Genomic DNA, 17,730 nt, shown 5'->3' with positions numbered 1-17,730 from the left:
GTACTGGTACTTCCTGTATATAGCTCCACATTGATCTGGTACTGGTACTTCCTGTATATAGCTCCACATTGATCTGGTACTGGTACTTCCTGTATATAGCTCCACATTGATCTGGTACTGGTACTTCCTGTATATAGCTCCACATTGATCTGGTACTGGTACTCCCTGTATATAGCTCCACATTGATCTGGTACTGGTACTTCCTGTATATAGCTCCACATTGATCTGGTACTGGTACTCCCTGTATATAACTCCATTCTTGTGTATTTTATTTTTCTTGTCTTACTATTTTTTTAACTGCATCGTTGGGAAGGGCTCGTAAGCAAGCATTTCACAGTAAAGTCTACACCAGTTGTATTCGGCGCATGTGACAAATTAGATTTTCAAAACAACCTTTCAAAGTTGTGAAGCTAAAACAGGGCTTTGTCTGTGAAGTTCCACATAGAACAAATTCACACTAATGTACCACTCTCCTCTCCTGTAAATTCATCCAAGGTGCCACTGTTTGGGTGTTGTCGTCTTGTCGCCTTTGTCCGAGGCATGTTCCCCTCACATGACATGGGTGTTAAGTTACAACAAGCCACTCAGTCACAAGTCTTCCACTCCCAACCAATGAATCCACCAGCAGGGCAGGCACACGTACAGCAACAACACAGCAACAGCACAGTACAGTCCCTCAATCCCCACATACCAGAGGGTCAGGTTCAGAATGCACTGCTACGCTGACCTCACCTGACCCGGCTGCCCTAGCAGGGAAAACGGAGGTGATGAGAGCAGAGGCCCCACTGTTAACTTGTCCATCACCGGGCCTCCACGTGCAAAGAATAGATGAATCATCAGGCTGACTGACTGACTGGCTGAACCCTGCCTGGAAACAACATTTCTGGCTCTGACAGCTCTACACCCCAGGGTGTGTGTGTGCATGTAGCTATGGAACGGAACAAGCAACATCTTGCATTGTGGATATACTGCTTTGGCATGGCATGTTCAGACGTTCAAATTTGCTACACTAAATGCTCCTACTACCAGGAATGTTATGTTTATCTCACCAAATAAAACAATTTATACAGTATGTCAAATGTACTGTATAATACTGTACTGTAGAATATACTGTAACTATATACTATTTCTATCCACTGGCAAATCTTAGCTCATACTTATTTGATACAGGTGTCTTCCCAGGTGCGGAGTCTGCCATGACGGGGAAGATGGCGAGGGGATGTGGAGATGGCGATGAGTGTTACCTGTAGATATCCGGGGGTGGTGGAGGTGACACATGCCGGTGAAACAGGAGCAGGCCTCCCCCGAGCGTCCTCGCTGGGGGGGCGGAGCCAGCGAGCACTGGGGCTTCAGGAACCCTGCAGAGGGAGGGAGAGGGAAGGAGGGAGGGAGTCTGTTAGAACAGCCAGACAGGATGATGACGATACATTGTTTTGACATTAACAGAGAGAAAGCTGAGATGAGGGTTGCTGGTACTGAACATGGTGAAGGGTGCTGCCTGGATAGGCCTGTCGATACAGATTACAAGTTGCCCTTTATGGTAACAGAGAGGGGATGAGGGAGATTACAAGGATCTCTGCTGTACCCGTCGTCTCTGACCGGCCTCCCTCCCTCCCACCAGCAGGTTACACATCCATCTCCCCTGCCACATGGAGACCCAGCAACCTCTCACATTTAGAGCACTGTGTCTCTGTGACCCTCTAACCCAGAAGATGAGGCTAGCTCAGAGCTCTTTGTCAGCTTCATGACCATGCCCAGGGTCAGGTGACCAGGAGCGGCAACCGCCCGCGGGAGGCTCTGTAGGAGGCTAGGCAGGGGTGGAGAGGCATGGAGTTGGGGCTAGGAACTCTGTGTGGGCAAAATGCCAAATGGCAGGGATGCCTGGAGGGCCTGGGGGCCTGGGGGGGCATCTTGCTGTCTGTCTCCGAGGCCACCAGGGTCAGACTCAATAGGGAAGTCATTATCTCCCACAATGGGTGACTGAATGTTCTGTACCCCCGCTAGTCCAGCCTATTTCATTCCACACCATCCTGTATATATCTACACATGACATGATGAGTTGCACAGAAAAAGAAGAGGTAGGCGAGACAGAAAACCCCGTAGAGATAGTATATTGACAACAGTGTCAAAACAACCAATATCAAATGAAAGCCCCATCAGTCAGTACATCAACCAGAGCTCAGTTTCTGACCTTTGAAATCCACTTTGACCCAATGAATGGCATCAGAAAAGGCATGTATTTCTGTGACTGACATGGCAGGCTTGGCAGCCTCTAGAGAAGGATTTACCAAGCCTTTATCGACAGGAAGGAGTTCATGAGAATCTCATTGGCATCATCAGATCTCCTCAAATCCTGACTTTATTATTTTCTTCATGAGGACCTTTAGATTTCCAGCAGACATTAAGAGCATTGGTCAGAGAAGCCCCCCTGCTCTGTTCTGTTCTGCTCTGTTCTGCTCTGTTCTGCTCTGTTCTGCTCTGCTCTGTTCTGTTCTGTTCTGCTCTGTTCTGTTCTGCTCTGCTCTGCTCTGTTCTGCTCTGCTCTGCTCTGTTCTGCTCTGCTCTGTTCTGCTCTGTTCTGCTCTGTTCTGCTCTGCTCTGCTCTGTTCTGCTCTGTTCTGCTCTGTTCTGCTATGCTCTGTTCTGTTCTGTTCTGTTCTGTTCTGCTCTGTTCTGCTCTGTTCTGTTCTGCTCTGTTCTGTTCTGCTCTGTTCTGCTCTGTTCTGTTCTGTTCTGCTCTGTTCTGTTCTGCTCTGTTCTGTTCTGCTCTGTTCTGTTCCGAGCCCAACATAGCTCCTTTATTTGGTCCATGAAAAACATGTCACTCCAGATGAACTCATCCAATGACATTTAAAACAGGCACAGTGATATTGAATTAGTTCCCCATGATAAGCCATCTGGGATGTTGACGCTTTGGTCAGGAGTGTGTGTGTAGTGTGTGTGAGTGCGCTTGCATGTGTGTGGGTTGCTGCGTGCATGTGTGTGTGTGTGTGTGTGTGTGTGTGTGTGTGTGTGTGTGTGTGTGTGTGTGTGTGTGTGTGTGTGTGTGTGTGTGTGTGTGTGTGTGAGTGTGCCTTACTGTGTGCATGCATGCGTGTGTATGTTCTAAGGAGAGGGGTGGGCTGTGCCTGTCAAGCACATTCCTCAGCCCTTTGATTAGAATAATAGAATAATCCAAATGCCAGCGATGCACGTGGAGCACCAAGCCCAGACCTGTATGAACAAACGCAGACAAGCTGAGATCATCTTTAACAGGCTCAATTACAGGTCGACCGATTAATCTATTAGGGCCGATATCAAGTTTTCATAACAGTCGGTAATCGGCCTTTTTGGACGCCGATTATGACCGATTACATTGCAATACACGAAGAGACTGCGTGGCAGGCTGAGTGCAGCATCAAAAGGACCTTGTGGCTGCAAGGAGCCAAGGTAAGTTGCTAGCTAGCATTATACTTATCTTATAAAAAACAATCAATCTTCACATAATCACTAGTTAACTACACATGATTGATGATATTACTAGGTTAACTAGCTTGTTCTGCGTTGCATAACAAGTGTTTATTATCAAATCACAGCTTACTTCAACTTGATGATTTAACAAAAGCGTATTTGCGAAAAAAGCACAATTGTTGCAATAATGTACCTAAGCATAAACATCAATGCCTTTCTTAAAATCAATACACAAATATATTTTTTTAAACCTGCATATGTAGTTAAAAGACATTCATGTTAGCAGGCAATATTAACTAGGGAAATTGTGTCACTTCTCTTGTGTTCTGTGCAAGCAGAGTCAGGGTATATGCAGCAGTTTGGGCCGCCTGTCTCATTGCAAACTGTTGAAAGACCATTTATTCCTAACAAAGACCAAATTAATTTGCCAGAATTTTACATAATTATGACATAACATTGAAGGTTGTGCAATGTAACAGTAATATTTAGACTTATGGATGCCACTCGTTCGATAAAATACGGAACGGTTCCGTATTTCACTGAAATAAGAGTTTTCGAAATGAGAGTTTCCGTATTTGACCATATTAATGACCAAAGGCTCGTATTTCTGTATGTTTAATGTATTAGAATTAAGTATATGATTTGATATTTGATAGCGCAGTCTGACTGCGCAGTGGTAGGCAGCAGCATGCTCGTAAGCATTCATTCAAACAGCAGCTCTTAGCAATGCTGGGATACATAGCACTGTTTATGACTTCTAGCCTATCAACTCCCGAGATTAGGCTGGCAATACTAAAGTGCCTATAAGAACATCCAATAGTCAAAGGTATATGAAATACAAAAGGTATAGTGAGAAATAGTCCTATAATTCCTATAATAACTACAACCTAAAACTTCTTACCTGGAAATATTGAAGACTCATGTTAAAAGGAACCACCAGCTTTCATATGTTCTCATGTTCTGAGCAAGGAACTTAAACGTTAGCTTTTTTACATGGCACATATTGCACTTTTACTTTCTTCTCCAACACTATGTTTTTGCATTATTTAAACCAAATTGAACATGTTTCATTATTTATTTGAGACTAAACTGATTTATTTATGTATTATATTAAGTTCAAATAAGTGTTCATTGTTCATTCAGTATTGTAGTAATTGTCATTTATTACAAATATATATAGATAAAATCGGCTGATTAATCGGTATCGGATTTTTTGGTCCTCCAATAATCGGTACCGGTATCGGCGTTGAAAAATAATAATCAGTCGACCTCTAGTCTCAATTAAATAAAACAGACATGAAGACTGCTCACTTAGAAGCACAAACATTATTGAAGAATAAACATGTTTGAAAGGAGAAGAAGTTGATATGTCACCCTGTTTGTCTGATACTTCACTGTTGTCACATTCAAAAGGTATCAGCGAGAAGTATAACTACCTTTTTCACCCACATTAAAATGATGTTTGGGACACATAACGGGCCGTTTGGGACACATAACGGGCCGTTTGGGACACATATCTGTATAAATGTATACATTTGAATGCTCATTAAAATGGTTCTGCAAGTAAATTAAGTCCACACCTAGATGGTCCAGCCCAATTCACCAGTAAAACATGTGATTTGATGTAGACCTGGTCCATCAAATCTACCCCACCACATTTTCCCTGTCTCCTCTGGGAGCACAGCAGCAGCAAAATCCTGGTTGGACAATGACACATGCCATAGGGCTCCGAGCCATGTCACTGAACATTACCAAGTTAGCATATGAGCTAAGGCTCCCAGTCAAGTTTGACTTTTCCAAAATCAGGTGTAAACCAAGTAGACAGGGGCCAAAAAAACACTCCGCTAGCCGTCCAGTGGAATAATCTTCCCACGGGACACAGTAAAGCTACAGTATGTGATTCAAATGCTGGGAATGTTACCTTAAGCTGGAACCGTGGGAGACAGGACTGGAGTGTGAAGAGAATCAGATAATAAGTGAGGGGGGAAACTGTTCCTTGTAGTTTCATTAAGCAAATGAATGTTCCTCTGATAGAAACAGAACACAAATTAATTCAGTGTCATTTTCACCGTTAGGTCAAAAGTAGAGGCGACAAGACCCTACCTAATCAACTCTTGCATATTAAACATTGACCTGATATGTGACCCTGCACATTAATTTCATTGTTTTTGAGAAACAGCATAGAGCTGATATTAATATGCCATTTCAGATGTTCAGGGAGTGTCACATCGAAAAGATGTATTTCTTTTTCTTGATGACTAAAAAAACATTTGGGGGTTGTTTTTCCTGCTATCCACCCTTCTCGATTGGTTATAATAAAAAAGCTTCATTTCTCCTCCTCTTGAAGCAGAAGAAGTGAATGATGAAAGTGTAGCAGTAGAAGAGAGGCCTGTGCGTACAGGTCCTCCTGTTGAGAGCTCTAACGCAAGTGATCTGTCATCTAGTGATCTGTCATTAAAGGCATCTATCATACTGCTGCTCCTCCATGTCTTCTTGGCTCATACAGTGCACCCTTGATTACAGGAATGTTTCACCTTTTTCTTTGATTTCCAACTGGAGCGAGGGATGATAACAGGAGGAGAGAAAAGGAGAGGGATCTCGTTGGGTTTAATAACTGTGCGAGGATCCAATCTTTAGGGGACAAGCTCAAACATCCCCCACAAACAGTCAATCAGCATTATCATTATTGGCGGTCAGGGATAGGAACAGTGTAAACACACTGGGGGTTTTCTCATTAAACATTGAGTGCTATAATGAAAAGACAGCCTTTACAACACGGTGCTAATGAAAGCAAGCCTTTAGATACGACTACGCTAATGAAAAAGAGCCATGATGATAAAGCACTTAATGGGACAAAGGCATAATGACAATGTGCTAATGAAACAAAGGTATGGAGATTTGCATTCGTAATAAAGGGTAGGACGCAAATAAAACGTTTTGTTCTCGCAACAGTCTCATAGAAACGCCAAACACTAAGGAAACACTTGTAAACTGTGGGTTAGCAACTCATATCCATCTCTGTGTGTAATGTGCACTGGTTGCCTACTGGAGAATTACAGTAAAATCATTTAGGCTATTTATGAGACTTAAAGTGGCACTCCAGTCTCCTTTTCACCTCATTTAACATCTGATTTACTTAACAAAAGGCATATCTCAATAGGTGGTCCAGGTAAGTCTTTCGTTCTCGATTGCTCCTCTATTGTTCCTCAAGCAATGGAGGAGGCCGATGACATCACAGATTCCCATCAGACCAACTCACTGACTGCCCTACGCCTTTAAATTTGCAGTTGTGTCTAAAAAACACAATTTAGTATTTTTACTGTATTTATGGGATATCGCTTTTCAACAGTCAAAGTAAAAAAATCACTGGGGTGGGGGTGGTGGTCTGCAGTCCTCGTTTAGTCCTCTTAAAGAATGGCCACTGTCGTTGTTTGGCATTACCATGGCAATCAAGCCCAAGGTCAAAGTTCGTTAGGCCCTTCATGGATCAGGGACGTAATAAAAGCATCTTTCCCACACAGAGAGGAGCGCAGCTCTCCAAGCCCTCAAGGATAGGGCCTCGGTGGTGCACACAGGGAAGGACCTAGCAGCAAGGATATCAATCGCCAGGGCAACCATTGTATACGCCATTCCCCTTCAACCATCTTCAGACGGATGTTCGGCCTCCTCTCTGGAATTAGAGCCTCCTCCAGTCCTCTGCCACATCCCTCCATTCTTTCCCTTCCTGCACCAGAGAGACTTCTGCATCGGAGTGCGTGGGTGTTGAGTGTTTTACATATGTGCCCTTGAGATAGGCTATTGTGTTGTCTTATTCTCTAGTTCTTATTCATTAATGACATATGGTTGCGCATAAGTATACGTGTGGACTTCAAGAGTTTTACCCATGTGAAACACTAATGTAAAACTAATGTAAAACACTTTCAAAAAGGTCTTGAAAGGAATCTCTTATGTTTGCTATGTTAGGAACTATAATTGAAAGACCCTATCCTTGCCCGACTTCAGTCCAGCACGGTGCACTGTGGCATGCTGTGCTGTTCTGTGATTAGAGCAGAGCGGAGGTTCATCACTGTTACACTCCATGAACCTCAGGTGTTTGCTTTTCACTTCGAGGAAAAATCCAAGGCAGCAGTCTCTCATTATGCAAAATTACTGCTCTGGCAGGTACTCTGCTGCACTGCATGACACTCTCTCCCTTGACTGGCCCTTCATCAAAGCATATCAGCTATCAAAGCAGAGCACACACTGTAAAGAGAAGAGCCCAAAGACACAGACAGACTGACAGACAGAGCCCGTCAGCTCTCATTCTCCTCTCTCTGGATATAAAATGCTCATCACTACCCTGGACGGGATTTCCCAAAAGCATCTTAAGGCGAAGTTCATCATTAGAAGATTCGTAGCAGCATCGTTAAATCTCCGAGCTGTTTGCCAAAACCATCGTTGTTAACGTTGCACTTGAAAACACTTGTAATCTAACGCCTGCCACAGACCACTCGTAGAACAGCTAAGTGCGTCGTTAGATGCTTTTTTGCCCTCTCACGTTACTTTATACAAAGAAGATCTCTCTGCTAAACATAGAATCCCAGTTTATCCGTCTCTTTTTGACCGCCAATAACTTCAGAACAAAGCTGACTACAAATACAAAGTTACCAATGTCTTTGCAATTGATACAAACAATCGTAGTGTAAAAATATGCTTCAAATGAAAACAGAGATGACTGCATTAAAATATAAATACAAGGCCTATTTCATGTTCAATAAATTGAGGCTACTGTCTGTAATTGTCACATTCGTCGTAGGAAGGAGACCAAAGCGCAGCGTGGGTATCGTTCCACATCTTTTATTTTAATGTGAAACTTTGTAAAATCTGAAACCAAAAGGGAGGGTTGGGGGGGTGTCTAGTGTTGGTGGTGGTTCTGGTGCGGGACGAAGAACCCTCTCATCCTGCGGATCCGCCAGCATAGGAGGTGGCTCTGGTGCAGGACGAAGAACCCTCTCATCCTGCGAACCAGCCAGCATCGGTGGAGGCTTTAGACTGCCGCTGGAGGCTCTGGACTGCCGACCGTCGCTGGAGACTCCGGACCGTCGCTGGAGACTCCGGACTGCCGACCGTCGATGGAGACTCCGGACCGTCGCTGGAGACTCCGGACTGCGGACCGTCGCTGGAGACTCCGGACTGCAGACCGTCGCTGGAGACTCCGGACTGCGGAACGTCGCTGGAGGCTCCGGACTGGGGACCGTCGCTGGAGGCTCCGGACTGGGGACCGTCTCAGGAGGCTCCGGACTGGGGACCATCTCAGGAGGCTCCGGACTGTGGGACTTCTCAGGAGGCTCCGGGCTGTGGGCCGTCTCAGGAGGCTCCGAACTGTGGGCCGTCTCAGGAGGTTCCGGACTGTGGACCGTCGTTGGAGGTTCCGGACTGTGGACCGTCGTTGGAGGTTCCGGACTGTGAACCGTCGTTGGAGGTTCCGGACTGTGAACCGTCGTTGGAGGTTCCGGGCTATGAACCGTCGTTGGAGGTTCCGGGCTGTGAACCGTCGTTGGAGGTTCCGGACTGTGAACAGTCGTTGTAAATACCGGAATGTGAACCGTCGTTGGAGGTTCCGGACTGTGAAACGTCGCCGGAAGCTCTGGACTGGGAACTGTCGCCGGAAGCTCTGGACTGGGAACTGTCGCCGGAAGCTCTTGAACGGGAAAGCGCACTGGAGGCCTGATGTGTGGGGCCGGCACAGGTGGCGCCAGACTGGTAACACGCACCTCAGGGCGAGTGCGGAGAGCAGGCACAGGACGCACCGGACTGGGTAGGCGCACTGGAGGCCTAGTGCGTGGAGCTGGGACAGGTGGCACCAGACTGTTGACACGCACTTCAGGGCGAGTGCGAGGAGCAGGCACAGGACGTACTGGACTGGGGAGGCGCTCTGGAGGCCTGATGCGTGGGACCGGTACAGGTGGCACCGGACTAGTGACACGCACTTCAGGGAGAGTGCGAGGAGGAGGCACAGGACGTACCTGACTGAGGACACGCACTCCGGGGAGAGTGCGAGGAGGAGGCACAGGACGTACTGGGCTGTGGAGGTGCACTGGAGACCTGGTGCGTAGAACCGATGCAGGATATACTGGAGTGTGGAGGCGCACTGGAGGTCTGGAGCGTAGAGCTGGCACAACCCGTCCTGGCTGAACGCTCACTTTAGCCCGGCAAGTGCGGGCGCTGGCACAGGATGAACTGGGCTGTGAATGCGCACTGGCGACACAGTGCGTAGAGCTGGCGCAGGATATCCTGGACCGAGGAGGCGTACTGGAGATCAGGAGCGCTGAGCCGGCACAACCCGTCCTGGCTGAATGCTCACTTTAGCCCGGCAAATGCGGGGCGCAGGCACAGTGCGCACTGGGCTATGAATGCGCACTGGAGATACAGTGCGCATCACCGCATAACACGGTGCCTGACTGGTCACACGCTCCCCACGGTAAGCACGCCTACTCTGCAGCGCTCTCAACGCCAACACCTCTCTCCGGAATCTTTCGTCGAGTTCCTCACTTGACTCCCTGACTGGCTCTGGTTCACCCGTCGGCGACCACTCCGTGTGCCCCCCCGCATCTTTTTTTGGAGCTCCCTCTCGGGCTTCCGTTGTTGCCGTGCTAATTCCTCGTAACGTCGCCGTTCCTCTTTTGCTGCCTCTATCTCCTCCCTTGGACGGAAATACTCCCCAATCTGCGTCCAGGGCCCCTTGCCGTCCAGGATCTCCTCCCATGTCCACTCCTGGCCACGCTGCTTGGTCCTCTGGTGGTGGGAGATTCTGTCACGTTCGTCGTAGGAAGGAGACCAAAGCGCAGCGTGGGTATGGTTCCACATCTTTTATTTTAATGTGAAACTTTGCAAAACAAACAATAAACTACAAACAAAACACAAACCGTGACGAAAGAGGTGCAACATGCACTAACTCAAAATAATCTCCCACAAACACAGGTGGGAAAAACAACTACTTAAATATGATCCCCAATTAGAGACAACGATGACCAGCTGCCTCTAAATGGGGCTCATACAAAAATCCCAACATAGAAAAAAGAAACTAGAACCAAAACAACATACAACTAAATAAACTAGATAAACCCCCCCCAGTCACGCCCTGACCTACTCTACTATAGAAAATAAGAGCTCTCTATGGTCAGGACGTGACAGTAATTTGTCTCAACATATTTCATGATGTGTGCCTACAATGTGCCCAATGATGTGCCAAATCAGTGATTTTGTGCATTTTTATTCGATAAACATTAGAATAAGCCACCTCAATATTTGCAGCCGTAGGTGGTAATATTTCTCTAGGAGCTGATCCGTCATCAGTATTGTGAAATAATTATAATTATAAGTTAAGATTTGAATTGAGAAAGTTGCTGCCTTTCTTTCGATCCTATCAGTATCGACAAATGCTCAAACGATGCACTTAGCGACTTCTCTCTGCATGGTGTTTTGGGAAAAACGTTACATCTTCGGCTGTTGCAGGAAAGATGCATTGTTAAAACACTCATAAGCCTTAGTTCCATCGCAATCGGGAAACCGGGCCCTAGTCCTTTCTAAGGGAGAGTGTCTCTCTCGCCTTCAGAGGCTGATCATCAGCATGGAAAGCATCCAACCTTTTCCCCGACGACATATCTGCTCCATCAGCAAACTGTCTTTTCACTCTGCAGCTTTTCTTCCTTTGAAGAAAACCACACTAAACATGCTTTTCAGCTCCTCTTTATCTCAATAAAAACAAAGGCTGTGTAGATCTATTATGACAATGAAGTAGACGTGTGAAGGAGACGAGGAAGTGTGCATGAAGCTCATTAGAAAGGCAATTTTTTGGTGTTCTAGGCACAAACCCTGTGAGAAAACATCATCCTTGCAGTTGTCTTTTATGTGTCTCTCTGTCTCCCACCTCTCCCTCCTCACACAACAGGACCCCCCACAGGTGTGGAAACACTAGCCTGCTCTGAAATTCCACCCCAAGCTGGACCCCCCACTGAGACTACCGGGGTCCCTGACCAGCCAATCACAGCAGAGGACAGGTCACACGGAGTAGGTCCAGAGAGCTGGGTCCCAGTCGGCTAGCTCACCCCACGGGGTGCCTCCTGGGGTATAGAGTTTCAAGTGAATTACAAGGCCCAGTAGGACCATAACAGTTTCATACAGCATTCCATGTCAAACCAAGGAGTCATTATGGATGCACCCACAAAACTATACCAACTTAGTTAAGATCTACCTAACTAGGTCAATCCAAAGGGTTCCTAACTGGGCTTGTCCTGGAGTAGCTTGGGGATGATCTGGCACCACCAGTTGCACTGCCTTGAATGAATTAACTGGACTAGACTGACTTCTATGGTTAACAAGAGTCACCTGAGGGCTTTTTTTTTGCCTGAAAGCAGGGCCAGGGTGGCCAGGCCAGCCAGCCGGACTTATGAAGAAACAGATGCCTATGAAGACCTTGGCTGGAAGACATAATGCTGACCCAACCTAACCCAACACAAAACAACTGAACTATTCTTAGGTTTTTAAGTGTGGGTAGAAAGAACATAAACTTAAATACAGAAATTGTGAAACAAACACATTTTTAGACTCCGTCTCCGAAGAGTCAAAACACCAAACGCTGCAGAGGCCTGTGGAATTGGCCATAAAATGTTAACTGGACAGTTTTATTGAATGACTTATTAAGCAACTGTGCTTTGCAAGACCTTAACTCAGAGGCTTTTGAAAGGAACAACAGCACCTTTCTGTAACGGCTCTTTTAGGTGAATGCCGTTACTTTTTCTCTCTCAAATTGAGTTTGTACTTTCACACCGACGCAGGGTAATGAAAGTGGCAGTTGAAACCACAAGGCAACTGTAGTGAGGAGTTGACAATGATGACCTTTCCTGCATAGGTGATCTTCAATTATGAATGCAGCATGGCTATCTACACAAGAGAAAAATGTATCTTGAAAAATAATTTGGTAAAATGCCTAAACAACTTTGCCAGATACTGAAAAGCAGGCATTCTGTTTCCTGGTTTATTGTTCAGGAAATATCTAGGCATATCTATAATATCTAGGCAACCTTGAAATACAAACTTATACTATAGAATGCTCAATAGTAAAATATCAATTTCACGGTTACTATTAAAATACTACATGTGTTGTATATAAGAAAGTATACAGTAATACAATAACTATCATATTATTGTCAGAGAGAAAAAAGCAGACAACAACTCTCTGACCCTGGTCTCAGCAGAACTGTCACTCTACAACATAAACAAGTGAAGCGGCACAGCGGCTTGGTTTGTGTGCCCTTCAGTTGAACATCTGTAAACATTCATGAAACACTGATGCTGTTCCACTGCGATTGCTGACATTGAGGCCTGGTATGACTGAGGGAAATCTAAGTGTGTAGCTAATGTTGATTAACAGCTGGATGTTCTGTCTATAGACAGGCAGATTGTCACAGCACTACTGAGCAGTACATTACACAGTGCTGTATGAGCTAAGTCTACATGATGCTAATGTGATCGTTTCTGATGATAATTCAAGGCTATATGTCTCACTCATTGTGAAGCGATGAACCCAAAGGAGGAAGAGTGATCGAGGAGCAACAGAAGGGCAGCGGGGTGGAGGGGGAGGGGGAGGGAAGAGAGACTTTGGTAACGAGGTTAGAGAAGAGACGAGGAGAAGGGAAGGGGGTTGGGTTCAAAGCCTGCTGGTGCGCGTCAGACCTTCCTCCGGGGAAATGGGGGAACAAGGGCATTCAGACGACGAGCTCTTTGGGCAAACGGCATAATCAAATTTGGATAGAAGAGTTGTGAAGGGAAAAAAGGCTCCTTTGACAGGAGCGGAGACAAGCAAGCATTTAAAATCCAGTATCCCTCTCTGGATCTTTACAGTAACTATTCACATGACTAATGTCTACCCATGCCAACAGCTCTTGGCAAAGCACACACTGGCCCATTCTACCCAATCAAACAACACCGCCTGCCAGTCCGCCACATAGAAATATAGTTTGATGTGCTCTGAATAAAAATATATGTTCTAAATTCAGCCAATATAGGAAAGATACTCCCCACAGAGTACATTGTTTCTGTTTATGTGGTTTCATACATTTTTAGCTAGTGAGTGGATATGTTAACATTTCAGGTAAGTAAGAGTATTGCTTACATCCCATAGGCAGGATTGTAGATTCTGAAAGAAAAGATGAGGCGCAGGTTAACAACAGAGAACTAAAAAAGTAATGAACAGAAGACTGGGCAGAAGTAGAGGTTATGAAGAGGTACTTTAAGTCATTAAGAACAGAGCAGTGTAGCTGAGCGACCTGTGGCTGCTTGTCTGTGTCCTTGAACAGTGGATCCCCAAAAAAACGTTAGCTGACATGGGCTTGTTGATTTGGACATTTCTGACAAGTTGTAAATAGCTCTCTAAGGTATGCATCTGACTAACATGACAAGAGGAACTGATGATGCAATACCCAATTTCTAAATTGCACCTTGTGCAGTCTACTATTACAACTTTCAAGAGTAAGTTTAAAACCGGGCCCCCCCCCCCAGTTTGGGAACCACTGCCCTAGAGGAAGGACCCAGAGCACGCTTCCTGTTAGCCTCCTAAAGTGAATCCACATGCCTTCACTCACTAGCCAACCTCCCCTCTCCTTTCTGTGTTCTGTAAAGGAGCTAGAAGTTTTCCATTAACCCCCTCACACCACCTCGCCCTGCAAATACATTTACATAATAAAGCAATTAAACACACACACACACACGCATGCACGCACACACACAAAAAGATAAACACACACTCATGCACTCAAGCACGCATGTACGAACACATGAAGGCAGGCGCACGCAAACACACACACACACACACACACACACACACACACACACACACACACACACACACACACACACACACACACACACACACACACACACACACACACACACACACACACACACACACACAAACAAACAAACAAACAAACAAACACACACACACACACACACAATATATAGGGACACCCTGTTCTGCCCAGTGGTAGAAAAAGTACCCAAATGTCATAGTTGAGTAAAAGTATAGATACCTTTAGAGAAAATGATTGAAGTAATAGAATAGATACCTTCATAGAAAATGACTGAAGTAAAAGTATAGATACCTTCATAGAAAATGACTGAAGTAAAAGTATACATACATTCATAGAAAATGACTGAAGTAAAAGTATAGATACCTTCATAGAAAATTACTGAAGTAAAAGTATAGATACTTTCATAGAAAATGACTGAAGTAAAAGTAAAACCCAGTAAAATACTACTTGAGTAAAAGTCTAAAAGTATTTGGTTTTATATATACTTAAGTATCAAAAGTAAAAGTATAAATCATTTCTAATTCCTTCTATTAAGCAAATCAGACGGCACCATTGGCTTTTTTTTTAAAGGATAGCCAGGGGCACACCAACACTCAGACATAATTTACAAAGCCAGCGTTTGTGTTTAGTGAGTCCGCCAGATCAGAGGCAGTAGGGATGATAAGGTATGTTCTCTTGATAAGTGTGTGCATTTGACCATTTTCCTGTCTTGCAAAGCATTTCAAATGTAATTAGTACTTTTGGGTGTCATTTAAAATGTATTGAGTAAAAAGTACATTATTTTCTTTAGGAATATAGTCAAGTAAAAGTAAAAGTTTTCCAAAATATAAATAGTCAAGTAAAGTACAGATACCCCGAAAAACTATTTAAGTAGTACTTTAAAGTATTTTACTTCAGTACTTTATGCTACTGGTTCTGCCACCCAAGTCCTGCCCTCCCCCTTCTGAACAATGTGTTTTTCAGAAAAGAGGGGACTATGCATGACGTGAAGACTTATTGGCATTACCATCTCTTCATTCTGCTATTGTGCTATTGGAGCCTTCGGCGCCCGGCACATTTACACGTCTCATTTGTGCAGCAATGTACAACACATGCATAAATAGGCCTACACCCTATTCCCCTTCTACCACAAATGTATACTTTCCCTCATTTTAGCCTTGTGTTAAAATGGTTTGACGGTATAAATGGTGAAAGATGCTGCAATTCTGTGGGAAACTGTACAGTTGGGCTTGTTGTGTAAATCAAATTAATTTAAAGTGCTGTGGTTTTACATTCCAAAAACTGAAACAAAAACATCTGGCGCAGAGAATATCTACAGCTAGTTCTCTGTTTCTGGACACCAAAGGAAGCAACAAAGTAAAAAAATTAAAATAATAATATGATTTTTCTCTGTAGGGCACTGATACTATCGATCCACTTTTGCTTGATTAATTCACTGCACAGTAATAACCCAGTACACCATTAAATGCAGTGCATGGATTGGGGTATTAAATATATTTTTTCCATTGGTTGGACCTTACCGCACGTATTGCAGCCTTTATGGGGTAGAACCCACACCAAAATGAGCTCCGTTCACATCCAACAACCCTCAAGGGCTTTGAGTTCCAACTTATAGTTTTGAAACCCCCATGCTTCAAGTCAATCAGTGGCCCGCAGAGCCAGACCAGAGCCAGACTGGGATGTCTTGGACAGGAAGACAGCAGTTACAGCCGAACCGTAAAGTGGACATTCGGTATGAGCTGCTTGGCAAAGCCAAGTCACAGACACAACAGAGCACTCTATTCATTCTATTCTCTTTCTTTCCAAACTCACGGCTTGAGGAACCCTTTAGATTTCTATGTTTCCAGTTTCATCTAAATGGCTCTATTGATATGTCTAAGGATGAGTGATTATGATGAGCGTTGTGGCCGTCCAGATACACTACGTTGCTGGACTGATGTAGGGGAACAGCCATATTGCGGTGGGTTTAATTCATATGTTCATAGTCAGACACCACAGTATAAATCAAATCAAAGTTTACTGTTACGTCTACCCCCGCTCCACCACTCCGGTGCTCGACGTTGCCAGTTTACTAACCACCGGTCCTGGCAGCCAATCATTGCGCACACCTGGAACTTATCAATACACTGACTACCCCCCCTCAATTTAGCCCTCAGCTGTCATCAGTCCAGAGGTGTTATTGGTTTTCTCTCATGTTTGTTCTTTTGTGTCTGTTCAGTATTAAACTCACCTTCTGCACCTGCTTTCTGACTCCCGGAGTATAGGTTACATGTACACAGATTTCAGATGTTATCGCAGGTGCAGCAAAATACTTGTGTTTCTAGCTCCAACAGTGCAGTAATACCTAACAATTAAAATACCCCACACATAATCCAGAAAAAATGATAGTTACAGTGAGGGAAAAAAGTATTTGATCCCCTGCTGATTTTGTACGTTTTCCCACTGACAAAGAAATGATCAGTCTGTAATTTTAATAGTAGGTTTATTTGAACAGTGAGAGACAGAATAACAACAAATAAATCCAGGAAAACGCATGTCAAAAATGTTATAAATTGATTTGCATTTTTAATGAGGGAAATAAGTATTTGACCCCTCTGCAAAACATGACTTAGTACTTGGTGGCAAAACCCTTGTTGGCAATCACAGAGGTCAGACGTTTCTTGTAGTTGGCCACCAGGTTTGCACACATCTCAGGAGGGATTTTGTCCCACTCCTCTTTGCAGATCTTCTCCAAGTCATTAAGGTTTCGAGGCTGACGTTTGGCAACTCGGACCTTCAGCTCCCTCCACAGATTTTCTATGGGATTAAGGTCTGGAGACCGGCTAGGCCACTCCAGGACCTTAATGTGCTTCTTCTTGAGCCACTCCTTTGTTGCCTTGGCCATGTATTTTGGGTCACTGTCATGCTGGAATACCCATCCACGACCCATTTTCAATGCCCTGGCTGAGGGAAGGAGGTTCTCACCCAAGATTTGACGGTCCATGGCCCTGTCCATCGTCCCTTTGATGCAGTGAAGTTGTCCTGTCCCCTTAGCAGAAAAACACCCCCAAAGCATAATGTTTCCACCTCCATGTTTGACGGTGGGGATGGTGTTCTTGGGGTCATAGGCAGCATTCCTCCTCCTCCAAACACGGCGAGTTGAGTTGATGCCAAAGAGCTCCATTTTGGTTTCATCTGACCACAACACTTTCACCCAATTGTCCTCTGAATCATTCAGATGTTCATTGGCAAACTTCAGACGGCATGTATATGTGCTTTCTTGAGCAGGGGGACCTTGCGGGCGCTGCAGGATTTCAGTCCTTCACGGCGTAGTGTGTTACCAATTGTTTTCTTGGTGACTATGGTCCCAGCTGCCTTGAGATCATTGACAAGATCCTCCTGTGTAGTTCTGGGCTGATTCCTCACCGTTCTCATGATCATTGCAACTCCA

At 44.9% G+C, this 17,730-nt stretch overlaps 1 protein-coding gene across 7 annotated transcripts in view; it reads right to left on the bottom strand.

Annotated features, from left to right (window-relative positions):
* Window positions 1-17,730, bottom strand: part of LOC106563228 (retinoic acid receptor RXR-alpha-A) — a 153,855-nt gene that overhangs the window by 106,344 nt on the left and 29,781 nt on the right. For 4 of the 7 annotated variants that reach the window (XM_014128611.2, XM_014128610.2, XM_014128612.2 and 1 more), the window contains exons 2-3: window positions 13,604-13,627; window positions 1,158-1,358 (exon numbers count right to left, since the gene is read on the bottom strand). In XM_014128611.2, the coding sequence (XP_013984086.1) occupies window positions 1,158-1,358; window positions 13,604-13,627 (225 nt within the window). The remainder of the gene's footprint in view (window positions 1-1,157; window positions 1,359-13,603; window positions 13,628-17,730) is intronic. The other 3 variants (XM_014128615.2, XM_014128613.2, XM_045690003.1) reach the window with 3 other exon arrangements.

This window comes from Salmo salar, chromosome ssa11 (assembly GCF_905237065.1).
Source record: "Salmo salar chromosome ssa11, Ssal_v3.1, whole genome shotgun sequence".
Lineage (NCBI taxonomy): Eukaryota > Metazoa > Chordata > Actinopteri > Salmoniformes > Salmonidae > Salmo > Salmo salar.
Note: the sequence above shows the minus strand (reverse complement) of the source record. Positions and strands in the feature narration are given on the sequence as shown.